Raw genomic sequence first — 10509 nt, 5'->3', positions numbered from 1 at the left:
CCTTTTCCCTTTTTCAGGGGTAGGCAGAGGTGTAACACCACAGCGCGATAGTTGTACTGTGAGCCAAATAATATCAGTTGTGTTTTTGCGTTAGGTTTGCTTGAATCTACTTCTTACATACATATATATAGCATCACACCTTTTCCCCTTTTCAGTGGTACTCAGAGGTGTAACTCCTCAGCGCGATAGTCGTATCGTGAGCGAAACTATGCCATTGAGACGGTCTATTTTTTACTAACACAAAAAAGCAAAAATAAAAATAATTTTAACAATAAATTAAACCGCCTTCAAAACCACTCAAAACCAAAAAATAATTTCACATAACAAATATATATTGGATACCAATTTTGGAGTCGGTGCCTAATTAAAATAGCTAGTTAGCTATATTTGTTGCATAGTCCATCTGTGTGCTAAATTTCTTTCAAATCAATTAAAAGGAGTAAGTTTGCGTGTACTACAACATACACAGTGAAAGGTGTAATACCAAGCACATGTATGGTGTTTCATCTTTTTATTTCCTCTTTTTTCGAGGCCCTATACCACCATACCAACCAAAATCCGCGGTGGCCGTCTTCGGCGCATACGGGACGGCCTCGGGATATCTTGTTGCACTAAGATAGCTGCTCATCATCAGCAGCCACATACAGTCCACTGTTGAACATAGGCCTCCCCCAAAGTATCCAGACGGACCTGTCTAAAGCGGCCTGCATCCAATGTGTTCCTGCGACCTTTAATATAACTGCTCGGAACTTTGATAATTATCCTAAGAAATACTATCGCAGATTTTCAACTAAATGGAGCAATTAAATAATAATAGAATGATTTACAAATTGTGTTTTGTTTTTTAAATAGAAGGCATTGGTGTCGTACACGTTGTCTATGGAATTTAATAGCTTTTTTACTTTTTTCCTTGGAATAGTGTACAGTTGACATTTTATATTGGAAAAACATTCCACGCCGATGATAAGTGCTTTGACAGGCAAGGTATCTTATTCCTAACCTGTTAGGGTTTATTTTTGCATATGCACTCGCGTTATTATCGTGGTATCCCAGGTAAAACGTATTTTGAAATAAAACTTAATTTCATTCTGAAATGCGATATTAGCTGAGACGCTGTCAAGTTAAAGTCAGCATTTTAAGATCGTCGCTTTTTAATAAACAGATATCAACATCTCAAGTAATACTTTAAGTCGCAGTAAATGCCGGTTTTTTTTACAGCGGCGACCTGCTGAGGATTAGTTCTTAATTGACTGCCATAGCTTGGTTATTAAGGAGTACTTAAGATCCTACTCAAAGGTGAGTTTCATGAATACGTCTCTTATACATTGCTTTAAGCAATGATATAAATGAAAGTAATTAAAATTTTATATTATGATAACAATATGATAGTGATAAAAATATAACGTTAGTACCTATAATAAGCCGAGTAAAATGACAAAAAAAACTGTTGCATTTTCAGTAATATTTATTGTCATATTTTGCTTCGTCAGTTGGCCAGTTGGAATTTCGGTTAGTTGTTATTGAATCATTAGTAGAGGTAAGGTCCACCACAGCCGCAGCCGCAACGTCCAGCGATGGAGACAGCTCCAGCAGCAGCCGCGGTACCGCCGAACTCCACGGCGCCGATGATGGGCACCTGTCCGGCGACGGCGGTGGTACCAGCCACGGGCAGCTCACCGGCAACAGCAACATTGCCTACACCAGCACCGCCGTAACCACCAAGACCGTCATAACCGAAGGCACCGTAACCGAGTCCGCCATAACCAAATCCATCATATCCGAGTCCACCATAACCGAAGCCGCCGTAACCAAAACCATCATAACCGAGACCGCCGTAACCGATGCCGCCTAGACCGCATCCTCCGTAGCCGAGACCGCCGTAGCCGTAGCCGAGACCGGCGCCGTAGTAGCAAGTTCCGAGGCATGCGCTGTACGCATTCTGGAATATGTGAACGAGAATAAATATAACATTTCTTCACTTCACTTTATTTCCTTATGTAACAATATTCTAATTATAAAAAAAAATAAACAAACAAACACAATAAGATATATTCTATAAATTTACTTATTATAAACTTCGAACAGTTACATCATAGCATCGCTGTACTGAGGCCACCGTCTTATGTGAAATCCCTAAAAACATATATTCCAAATGTATTTTGATTTTATTATGCCAAATTTTTTACTCACGTGGATGAGGCAAGCCTGCACGCAAAGGAGAAGGAAGGCGAAGGTAGACATATTGGTTCTGTTCAACTGAACACTGACTGCAGAATGATTACTAATAACCAGGGTGAAGTTTTTATACAAACAACTCAAGCATGACTATCCACAAAAACGTGATCTTTTTTATTATAATTATATTTTTTAATTGTTTTGTATAAGTATATTTGTGCTATTTAACACGTACGCGCAATTTAAACTGTGAGTTTATTTCCCAACTCATTCATTCAGTGCAAAGGAGATATCATTAAAATATTTAATTATCATAATTTTAATTACAAGTAATCCGAAGGTCATTAATTTCTCAACTTCAGAGTCAGGGTGACAAGCGTTACCAAAAAACATCACATATAAAATAGCTCTAAGGTGTGAGGTTTATCATTCTAGTTTCTGTTTCCATTGGATCATCACCAGTATACAAAAATGTCCGCCAAAGCTGTGCTCGTCGTCTGCGCCTCCGCTCTCTTAGTTCAGGTAAAATATTATAATCATCTTCTGAGATTTAGATTTTCTCTAATTGAAATGTTTATATGGCTTGTTGCTGAATCTGAGTCAATGCAGGACTACATAAAAAATTATGGACTTAAAATAAAATTGTTAAGTAGCGATATAAATAAAAAAAAGTAATAATAAGAACATATTATTAAAATTCTAGAGCGCTGTAAGCAGTTGTCTTGGAAGCATCGGCACTGGCTGGGGCTATGGCGGTCTCGGCTACGGAGGTCTCGGCTGCGGAGGATGGGGCTACGACGGATTTGGTTACGGTGGTCTCGGCTACGCTGGATTAGGTTACGGCGGTCTTGGCTACGATGGATTGGGATACGGCGGCCTTGGCTACAATGGATTCGGATGCGGAGGACTCGACGCTGCCTATGGTGGTGGTCTTGGCGTCTCCAGTGCTTCTCCCATAGCCCCCACCGGTCTTGCCGTAGCCTCTGAGAACATATACGAGGGCCCAGTGGCCGTCGCCGGTAACCTGCCTTTCCTGGGTACCGTAGAAGTTGCCGGAGAATTCCCCACCGCTGGTGCTGGTGCTGTCTCTTACGGCTGTGGTGATGGTGCTGTCGGCATCGCTGCTGAGGGTCCCATCGGTGCTGCTGTTGGTCCCGCATACGGTTACGGCGCCGGTTTGGGAGGTTTCGGTTACGGACTCGGCTACGGAGGCTACGGAGTTGGTTACGCCGGCTTTGGTGCTCGCGGTTGCGGTTGCGGCTGCGGTGCTTGGTACTGAGCCACACTGCTTGACTTTCTTCACAAAAGATCTGGAACTGTATACCTTGAAATAAATCATGAATTAAAAATAAACTTTATTTTTTATTTCTTAAAGAAATAACTGTTCTAGCAATGTTTTAATTATACTTTTTCGTTATTGTTTTGATTGTTTAGTATATATTTCTCATAAGTGACCATATATGATCTATATACTTTTAATATGTGTTGGCTGTATGGCTATAATATTTTCTTTTTAAATAGCATTCTAGATGTCTTGGCACCAGTGAATTAAGGTTATTTATACTGTAACAGGTTTAGTTGACGACTTTGAGTTTAGTGGAAAACATAACCTTTTAAAAGTTGTATAATATTATTGTCCAACTGGCACATTCAGCCTGATTATTCTATATAAATTCACCGAAATCGAACAGAACAGATAGCCATTGTAGGAGTCAACGAGCATTTATTTTTAAATACTCTTCAATCAAAAATATTACATCTATCTATATAGATGTTGATGATGCCCAAGTCTAGGCTTGCCTGGGATAACACATATTACTTAAAACAAAATTGCAAGAATTAATTTTGAACATTACACATTTATTTATTACATATATTATATTTGTGTGACCAGCAGCATTTTTTTCTAACTCAAAAGTTATGAAATATAAGGGTGCCCAATCTGGGAATGATAAATGATTTTTTGATGTTTATTAGAGTTATCATAACTCATAATATTGATATTCTCAAGTTTAAAATAATACGTACTTCGTACCTCTAAATGTCGTAAGCATGGAAGTGATTTATTATTTCACTCTGTAATTTATGCTCGTGGAAAATAATGTTTCTTATTTGAATTAAACTCTTACTGTATATATTACCAAGATAATATATATTTGTGTAGAAAACTTGGATGCGTTTGGTTGCATGTGTTTATTTTATTTTTATTTGTAGGGACAATCATATGTTCACATAATATAGAATTAAGAATACAATTGTACAATAACGAACAGATTATGAATTATTATAAAGTCATCTCCAACAGCTTGAGAATTAAGTAAGTAATTTAAACTTTAAGTTTGACTGAGAGAAAATATCAATATTTATAAAATGTGCGTTAGGTATATTGATTAACTAGTTAACATCTCAAAAAAATATTTTAAAATTTTTGTGTTTATAATATTTGTAAAATGTTCGTTGGATAAGAATTATTAAGACATAGCACTTAGGAATTGTACTTGCTTTTTGTCATTTGTTTTTTAAATTGTCAGTTTCCAGTTCTTTTTTTCCAGCGATATTTTTATTACCTAATTTTGTAAGATTTTATATTGTAATAGATAAACAATATCGCATGCAAGACACTTTAATTCCCACTGTTTTAACAGGCTTTTATTAAATGTTAATTCAATAATTATAGGTATTTGAAGATGTTTATTCACTTATTAAATAATGGCGGCGATAGCCTAGTTGGGTGTTGAACGGACTGTCGAGACGAATGTCCGCAGGTTCAAATCCCAAGAGCACACACCTCTGACTTTTCTAAAATCATGTGTGTATTCTTTGTGAATTTATCGTTCGCTTTAACGGTGAAGGAAAACGTCGTGAGGAAACCTGCACATCTGAGAAGTTCTCTGTTGGGACACACACACTTGTGCAGCTATGTAAGTGCACGTGCATAGTTGTGCGAGAACGCTGTGTCACACCATACCTCCCGTATAAAAGCAACGCGCGCCTTTGTTTAATTAGTACGTCTTACAATTTGTTACTATTACCATCTAAGTACGCCTCTGTGTATTAAACGTACTCTGGAGTTTTGAAATACATAATATATTCAGTGTCATCTTTGTAGTTTCATTATAGCTAGAGTTGCGACTCCCATACATTACATCAAATACACAGCCAACTCTACATTCTCTATAAGAATTTCAAAGGTGTGTGAAGTCTACCAACCCGCACTAGGCCAGCGTGGTGGACTAAGGCCTAATCCCTCTCAGTAGTAGAGGAGGCCCGTGCTCAGCAGTGGGCAAGTATATAATACAGGGCTGATATTATTATATTCACTTATTATAACTTAGCCGTAGCCAAGAACTTTTCCCAATCGTTAACGTAAATAGGAAACAGAAAAATGTATGGGAGTAGTCCCATATCTTTTATCCATGTCTATCGCTTGGATATGTCATTTTCATTAGTCATTATTTTTATGGTAATTAAGGGTTTCATATGACATGCTATGCTGTAAGTAACTAACAAAAGGGTTGAATAATAGTGAACAAAAACAATGTAGGTAGATGTTTGCGTATTAGTTATATTACAACAAAATACCGGGTCGTATGTAAAGTGTCCAATATTAGAATAATGTTCAGTACCAAGCACCACATCCGCAACCGCAGCCGCGAGCGCCAATGCCGGCGTAACCGAGTCCATAGGCTCCGTAACCTAATCCGTAATCGAATCCACCCAGAGCGCCGTATCCGTAGGCGGGACCGACAGCAGCACCGATGGGACCCTCAGCAGCGATGCCGACAGCACCATCACCACAACCGTAAGAGACGGCACCAGCACCGGCGGTGGGGAACTCCCCGGCAACCTCTACGGTGCCGAGGAAAGGCAGGTTACCGGCGACGGCCACTGGACCCTCGTATATGTTCTCAGAGGCTACGGCAAGACCGGTGGGGCCATGGGAGAAGCACTGGAGACGCCGAGACCTCCACCATAGGCAGCTTCCTAGACCGCTGGCGACGGCGATATCGGCAGCAGGAGCGATGGCGCCAATGCCGCAGCCAAGACGACCGTAGCCCAGACCACCATAGCCGAATCCGTCGTAGCCAAGACCACCGTAGCCGCATCCACCGTAACCCAGACCTCCATAGCCCAGACCATCGTAGCCCCAGGCGGTGCCGAGGCGTCCGACACAGGAGCTCACAGCGCTCTAAAATTTATATTTATACAAAAATAATTATAATACTATAACAATCTCTATATAATAGTTCTGACATAGTATATCAGATATTAATATAAAGTGAGAAACAATAAATAAGAAGATAATATATGTGTACCAATACGTAAAAATATGTGGAATATTTTGTTGAAAGAACAATAATTAATGCTGGATGTAGGACATATTTTATATCCGCCCGAATAGCGGCCGCCGTAGGTACACAAGGGGTTAAAACCCCACCATAGTGGTTCACGGAAGTGTGTCGCGTTCCAGGATCAGGCGGTGTATATCCGGTTCCCACAGGCCGGCATAATTGTGTCAACTGTCGAAGGGTAATCATCTCTCGTCAGTCGACATTCTATTTGACCCCACTCCATTTACCATCAGTCGCAGCGTCACTTTGTCGTCAGTATAAAAATAATAATAATGCATTAAAACAGTGTCTTTTTTTTCTCACCTGAACCAATAGGGCAGAGGCGCAAAAGGCGAGGATAGCTTTAACAGACATAATTGTGGATTAATTCCAACGGAGGTTGAAAACGGAATGATTCTCACGTGCTGCGGGGAAGTTTTTTATACAAGAGTGGATAGCATAGAGTTCGTTATCCTATTAGGCATTGACATTGAGTAATATGACCTTGTCTACTATCCCTCAGGCAATACTGAGAGTGACGCATTGAGCAACTCTCTCGACAGTTTAATGTTGCGTACGTGCAAAACACTAGTATTCCTATCAAATAATTGTATAATAACTATTACGAAATTAGACAAATACCTACTTTTATTAAATGTAGATAGAATGTCATAAGTATATAAACGCTGCTTTGGTTTATTGTAATCATATTACACTGAGTCTTTAGTGGAATCACATCAACATGTCTACTTTCGCCTTCCTTCTCCTCTGCGTGCAGGCTTGCCTTATCCACGTGAGTAAAAGTTTGACATAATAACATTAGTAAAAAACATCACAACTACTGGGTATGGACATACAAGTCTTTATCCCCAAACGGGCATGTAAAAGGGTAACTAATCTATTAAAGGTTCGCCAACCTTATTAATGACCCACAGTGTGATATTTGATTCTCATAAAGATGATAGCATCTTTGTGAGAATCAATTATCACGGGTAATTCACAACTATTTTATCAAATCTAAAATAAATATATAAAGCATACAAACTGTTTTTCTGCTCTAGGCATTATATCAAGAACCTTACAGCTCTAACTCCATTAACATGCTTCTAAAGAGTTGGTAAATGCATAATTGTGTACACAATGAACTGCAAAATAGTTATATGTATTACAAATATATTTTAGAGATTCAAGAACCAATAATTTTATTTTAATATTTCAGAATGCCTACAGCGCGTGTCTTGGTGCCGGTCTTGGTTACGGCTACGGAGATCTCGGGTATGCCGGTTGGGGTGGATGCGGTCTAGGCGGCATCGGTTACGCCGGTCTCGGCTACGACGGTTTCGGCTATGGCGGCCTCGGTTATGACGGATTCGGCTATGGCGGCCTTGGTTACGGTGCTTTCGGTTATGACGGTCTTGGTGGTTATGGTGGTGCTGGCATCGGCAACGTGGCCGTCGCCGGTGAGTTGCCCGTGGCTGGTACCACCGCCGTCGCCGGTCAGGTGCCCATCATCGGCGCTGTAGAGTTCGGCGGTACCGCGGCTGCTGCTGGTGCTGTCTCCATCGCCGGACGTTGCGGCTGCGGCTGCGGCGGACCCTACGTGTACTGATTACATACACTGTCGCGAATTTGGACTTAACATGACTACTTGACAAAGGAACAATATATAAATGATAAAAATGCAGCATTGTTTTTCTGTAATATCCGTACTAAAAATGTAAATATAGTCGAAAATATATATTATAGTAATGCTTTAACTCCAGTCATAGACGGCGGTAAAATATATAAGTAATACAAAAATCTATTGAAATAACAAAAACGTACATACTTAGCTACTTACTTGAAATTTTTATTGTATTTTTCATGGATAACCTAACCTAGTTAACTGATTAGTTAACGATATGATTATATCGGGTAGTAAAACTGTGATTGCTCGTAAAATTATTCAGCTGCAACTGGAAGCAGCTTAAGATTGACCGAAAAGTCAAGAAGATTTTAATTGTTCCCTTGTTTAAGGTTTTTTTAGATTAAATTATTATGCCACTTTTATAACAATTTTTTATGTTTACGCGAATATAAGACAAATTTTATCGCGGTTTTTATAGTGTAATGTTCTTCCGACGTTTCGAAGACTTTTCAGCCTTCGTTAGTTAGTTAAGTTCGTTTAGTTAGACTTCAAGACGATTTGAGCTCATTCTCCGTAGATCGGACCACCAACAATTATAAATTTAAAAAGTATAATTGTAAAATGCAGGTAGTAATCGTAATTTTGACATAGCGGATTACCAACACCCCTTGAGCCACGAAGGCAGCAAAGTCTTCGAAACGTCGGGGGAAAATCAAAATATAAAAATGGCTACAAAATCCGAAAAATAGTGTAATTTTAATATGCAACTTTTTTCCTAATTTACTAGGGTAAAAAGTTGTATATACTATAAATACGTTAATCGTGCATATTGCCTGTGTGACAAATTTCATTAAAATCCGTCAAGCCTTTTCTGCGGGTTATCCAAAATTATCCTAAACTTTTACCCCCTTATTCATAGACGTTTTTTATCTGAGGACGGAGCGATAAAAACGGCTATGAATATGATTATTAGATTTTATAATGATAATAGGATTTATTGCCTCTAATCTAGTAGCAGTGTAGATACACAGCACAGATGTGCTGGCAAACTGTTAAATAAATAATTTTAAAATAATTGAACATTGGTAATTTTGCTTTAGATAATTTAATAAATGTGTTTTATTTCATGATTTTACCATTGCTTTACCATTTTTTTTCTATCTTAGGAAAGAATGCAAAGCGTGATACCTTTTTTTTAAGAATTATTCAATCAATTGAAATTTTCATTTGATGAGATGAGAGATGAGATGAGCTATTAAAACAAATTCATATTTAAAATTTTAGTTCTACAATAAAATATATTTTTTTTAAATATTATTACATATATAAATAAAAATTGTATACCTGTTTCAAAAAGCTACCCTATCATCAAATGTCTAAGCAATAGGAGGTACGTAATTACTCATTAACAAGCACAACAGCACCGACAAATGCCATGCAATGTTTCCATTCAAATTTGACTATATTACAGGTGTAAAACTAAATGCTATAACGTTAGTGTCTAAAGTAAGACGTATTATGTCTTTAGTTTCATAAAAAAAATCGAGTCTAGGTGCCCAAACTCCAGACATAAAAGTATCTCCTGTCTCATGATACCATAGCATCATGTAGGCGTAGAATTATAACTCTATCAATGTTTTCGGAGAAAGTGTGGTGAAAATACCCTCAGGATCACAGAACCTTGCTTAGAGAACGGAAGGAGCTACTTTTCCCCTGAATCATTGAGTCTAATGTTCGATGAACCTAAACGTTAAGCCTAGGACATTGAGTTCGCCTACATACTACATTTATTGTATATAAAGTGCATAAATAAATATGCGTAATATGCCACCCTTCAAATCTGGGGTATAATAACAATCTCATTTACCCCGGGGACACAAATATCCCCAAAAGATGTACGATGATGGTTTATTAATAATATATAAATAACAATTATTTTTAAAACGGGCCTGGTCTATCACCGCGAAAATTCTATCCGATCACATGGGATTAAACTTTAGACTTACGCCAGTATTCATAAACGTTATTTATCTAAGGACTGTTAACAAGTATGTATCTTAGTGCTGACGGCATGGCAGCCCTCGCAGTGCATAGACATAGGGTTGTTGCGATTGGCTAATATTGAGATACAACTTTAATCTAGTTGGCTGTCAGATAAACAAAGCTGAACAAACAGCAAGCTATCAGATAAACAAAGCTGAGAAACAGACTTGTTATCACAGCAATGCTCTGTCCTTAGATAAATAACGTTTACGAATACGGGCGTTAAAATATAAGGGATCGATTGAATTAAATAAAATATTATATTGTTGCACAATGTATATTATGTATTTTCATGTCGTCATGTTGGGATCGCATCATTATTAGTTTAGTACC

The 10509-nt window shown here is 38.3% G+C and overlaps 4 protein-coding genes across 4 annotated transcripts; 2 read left to right on the top strand and 2 right to left on the bottom strand.

The window, feature by feature from the left end:
* Positions 1-1447: 1447 nt before the first annotated feature.
* LOC119189664 (chorion class A protein L11-like) lies at positions 1448-2241 on the bottom strand. The gene is made up of 2 exons (XM_037439938.1): positions 2191-2241; positions 1448-1939 (listed from the first exon to the last, which is right to left on the bottom strand). The coding sequence occupies exons 1-2, from the start codon at positions 2239-2241 to the stop codon at positions 1529-1531; spliced, it is 462 nt and encodes a 153-aa protein (XP_037295835.1). The 3' UTR covers positions 1448-1528.
* Positions 2242-2613: 372 nt separating this feature from the next.
* LOC115439773 (chorion class B protein M2410-like) lies at positions 2614-3528 on the top strand. Its single transcript, XM_030163759.2, has 2 exons — positions 2614-2697; positions 2879-3528. The coding sequence occupies exons 1-2, from the start codon at positions 2647-2649 to the stop codon at positions 3452-3454; spliced, it is 627 nt and encodes a 208-aa protein (XP_030019619.1). The 5' UTR covers positions 2614-2646; the 3' UTR covers positions 3455-3528.
* Positions 3529-5720: 2192 nt separating this feature from the next.
* Positions 5721-6958, bottom strand: LOC115439749 (chorion class B protein M2410). The gene is made up of 2 exons (XM_030163731.2): positions 6831-6958; positions 5721-6364 (listed from the first exon to the last, which is right to left on the bottom strand). Exons 1-2 carry the CDS (start codon positions 6879-6881, stop codon positions 5795-5797), a joined length of 621 nt encoding a protein of 206 aa, XP_030019591.2. The 5' UTR covers positions 6882-6958; the 3' UTR covers positions 5721-5794.
* A 234-nt stretch (positions 6959-7192) lies between these two features.
* Positions 7193-8190, top strand: LOC115439738 (chorion class CA protein ERA.1). The gene is made up of 2 exons (XM_030163709.2): positions 7193-7299; positions 7726-8190. Exons 1-2 carry the CDS (start codon positions 7249-7251, stop codon positions 8113-8115), a joined length of 441 nt encoding a protein of 146 aa, XP_030019569.1. The 5' UTR covers positions 7193-7248; the 3' UTR covers positions 8116-8190.
* Positions 8191-10509: the final 2319 nt, after the last annotated feature.

The sequence above is a fragment of the Manduca sexta genome, chromosome 18 (genome assembly GCF_014839805.1).
Source record: "Manduca sexta isolate Smith_Timp_Sample1 chromosome 18, JHU_Msex_v1.0, whole genome shotgun sequence".
NCBI classification, from domain to species: Eukaryota; Metazoa; Arthropoda; class Insecta; order Lepidoptera; family Sphingidae; genus Manduca; species Manduca sexta.
The sequence above is the reverse complement of the archived record's forward strand: the minus strand, read 5'-3'. Positions and strand labels throughout refer to the sequence as shown.

Excerpts from the sequence above, each read along its gene's own strand:
- LOC115439749 (XM_030163731.2), bottom strand. The coding sequence starts at position 6,881 with ATGTCTGTTAAAGCTATCCTCGCCTTTTGCGCCTCTGCCCTATTGGTT. Across the intron at positions 6,365-6,830 it reads CCTCTGCCCTATTGGTTCAG|AGCGCTGTGAGCTCCTGTGT; the intron begins GTGAGAAAAAAA and ends TATAAATTTTAG.
- LOC119189664 (XM_037439938.1), bottom strand. The coding sequence starts at position 2,241 with ATGTCTACCTTCGCCTTCCTTCTCCTTTGCGTGCAGGCTTGCCTCATC. Across the intron at positions 1,940-2,190 it reads TGCAGGCTTGCCTCATCCAC|AATGCGTACAGCGCATGCCT; the intron begins GTGAGTAAAAAA and ends CACATATTCCAG.
- LOC115439738 (XM_030163709.2), top strand. The coding sequence starts at position 7,249 with ATGTCTACTTTCGCCTTCCTTCTCCTCTGCGTGCAGGCTTGCCTTATC. Across the intron at positions 7,300-7,725 it reads TGCAGGCTTGCCTTATCCAC|AATGCCTACAGCGCGTGTCT; the intron begins GTGAGTAAAAGT and ends TTAATATTTCAG.
- LOC115439773 (XM_030163759.2), top strand. The coding sequence starts at position 2,647 with ATGTCCGCCAAAGCTGTGCTCGTCGTCTGCGCCTCCGCTCTCTTAGTT. Across the intron at positions 2,698-2,878 it reads CCTCCGCTCTCTTAGTTCAG|AGCGCTGTAAGCAGTTGTCT; the intron begins GTAAAATATTAT and ends TTAAAATTCTAG.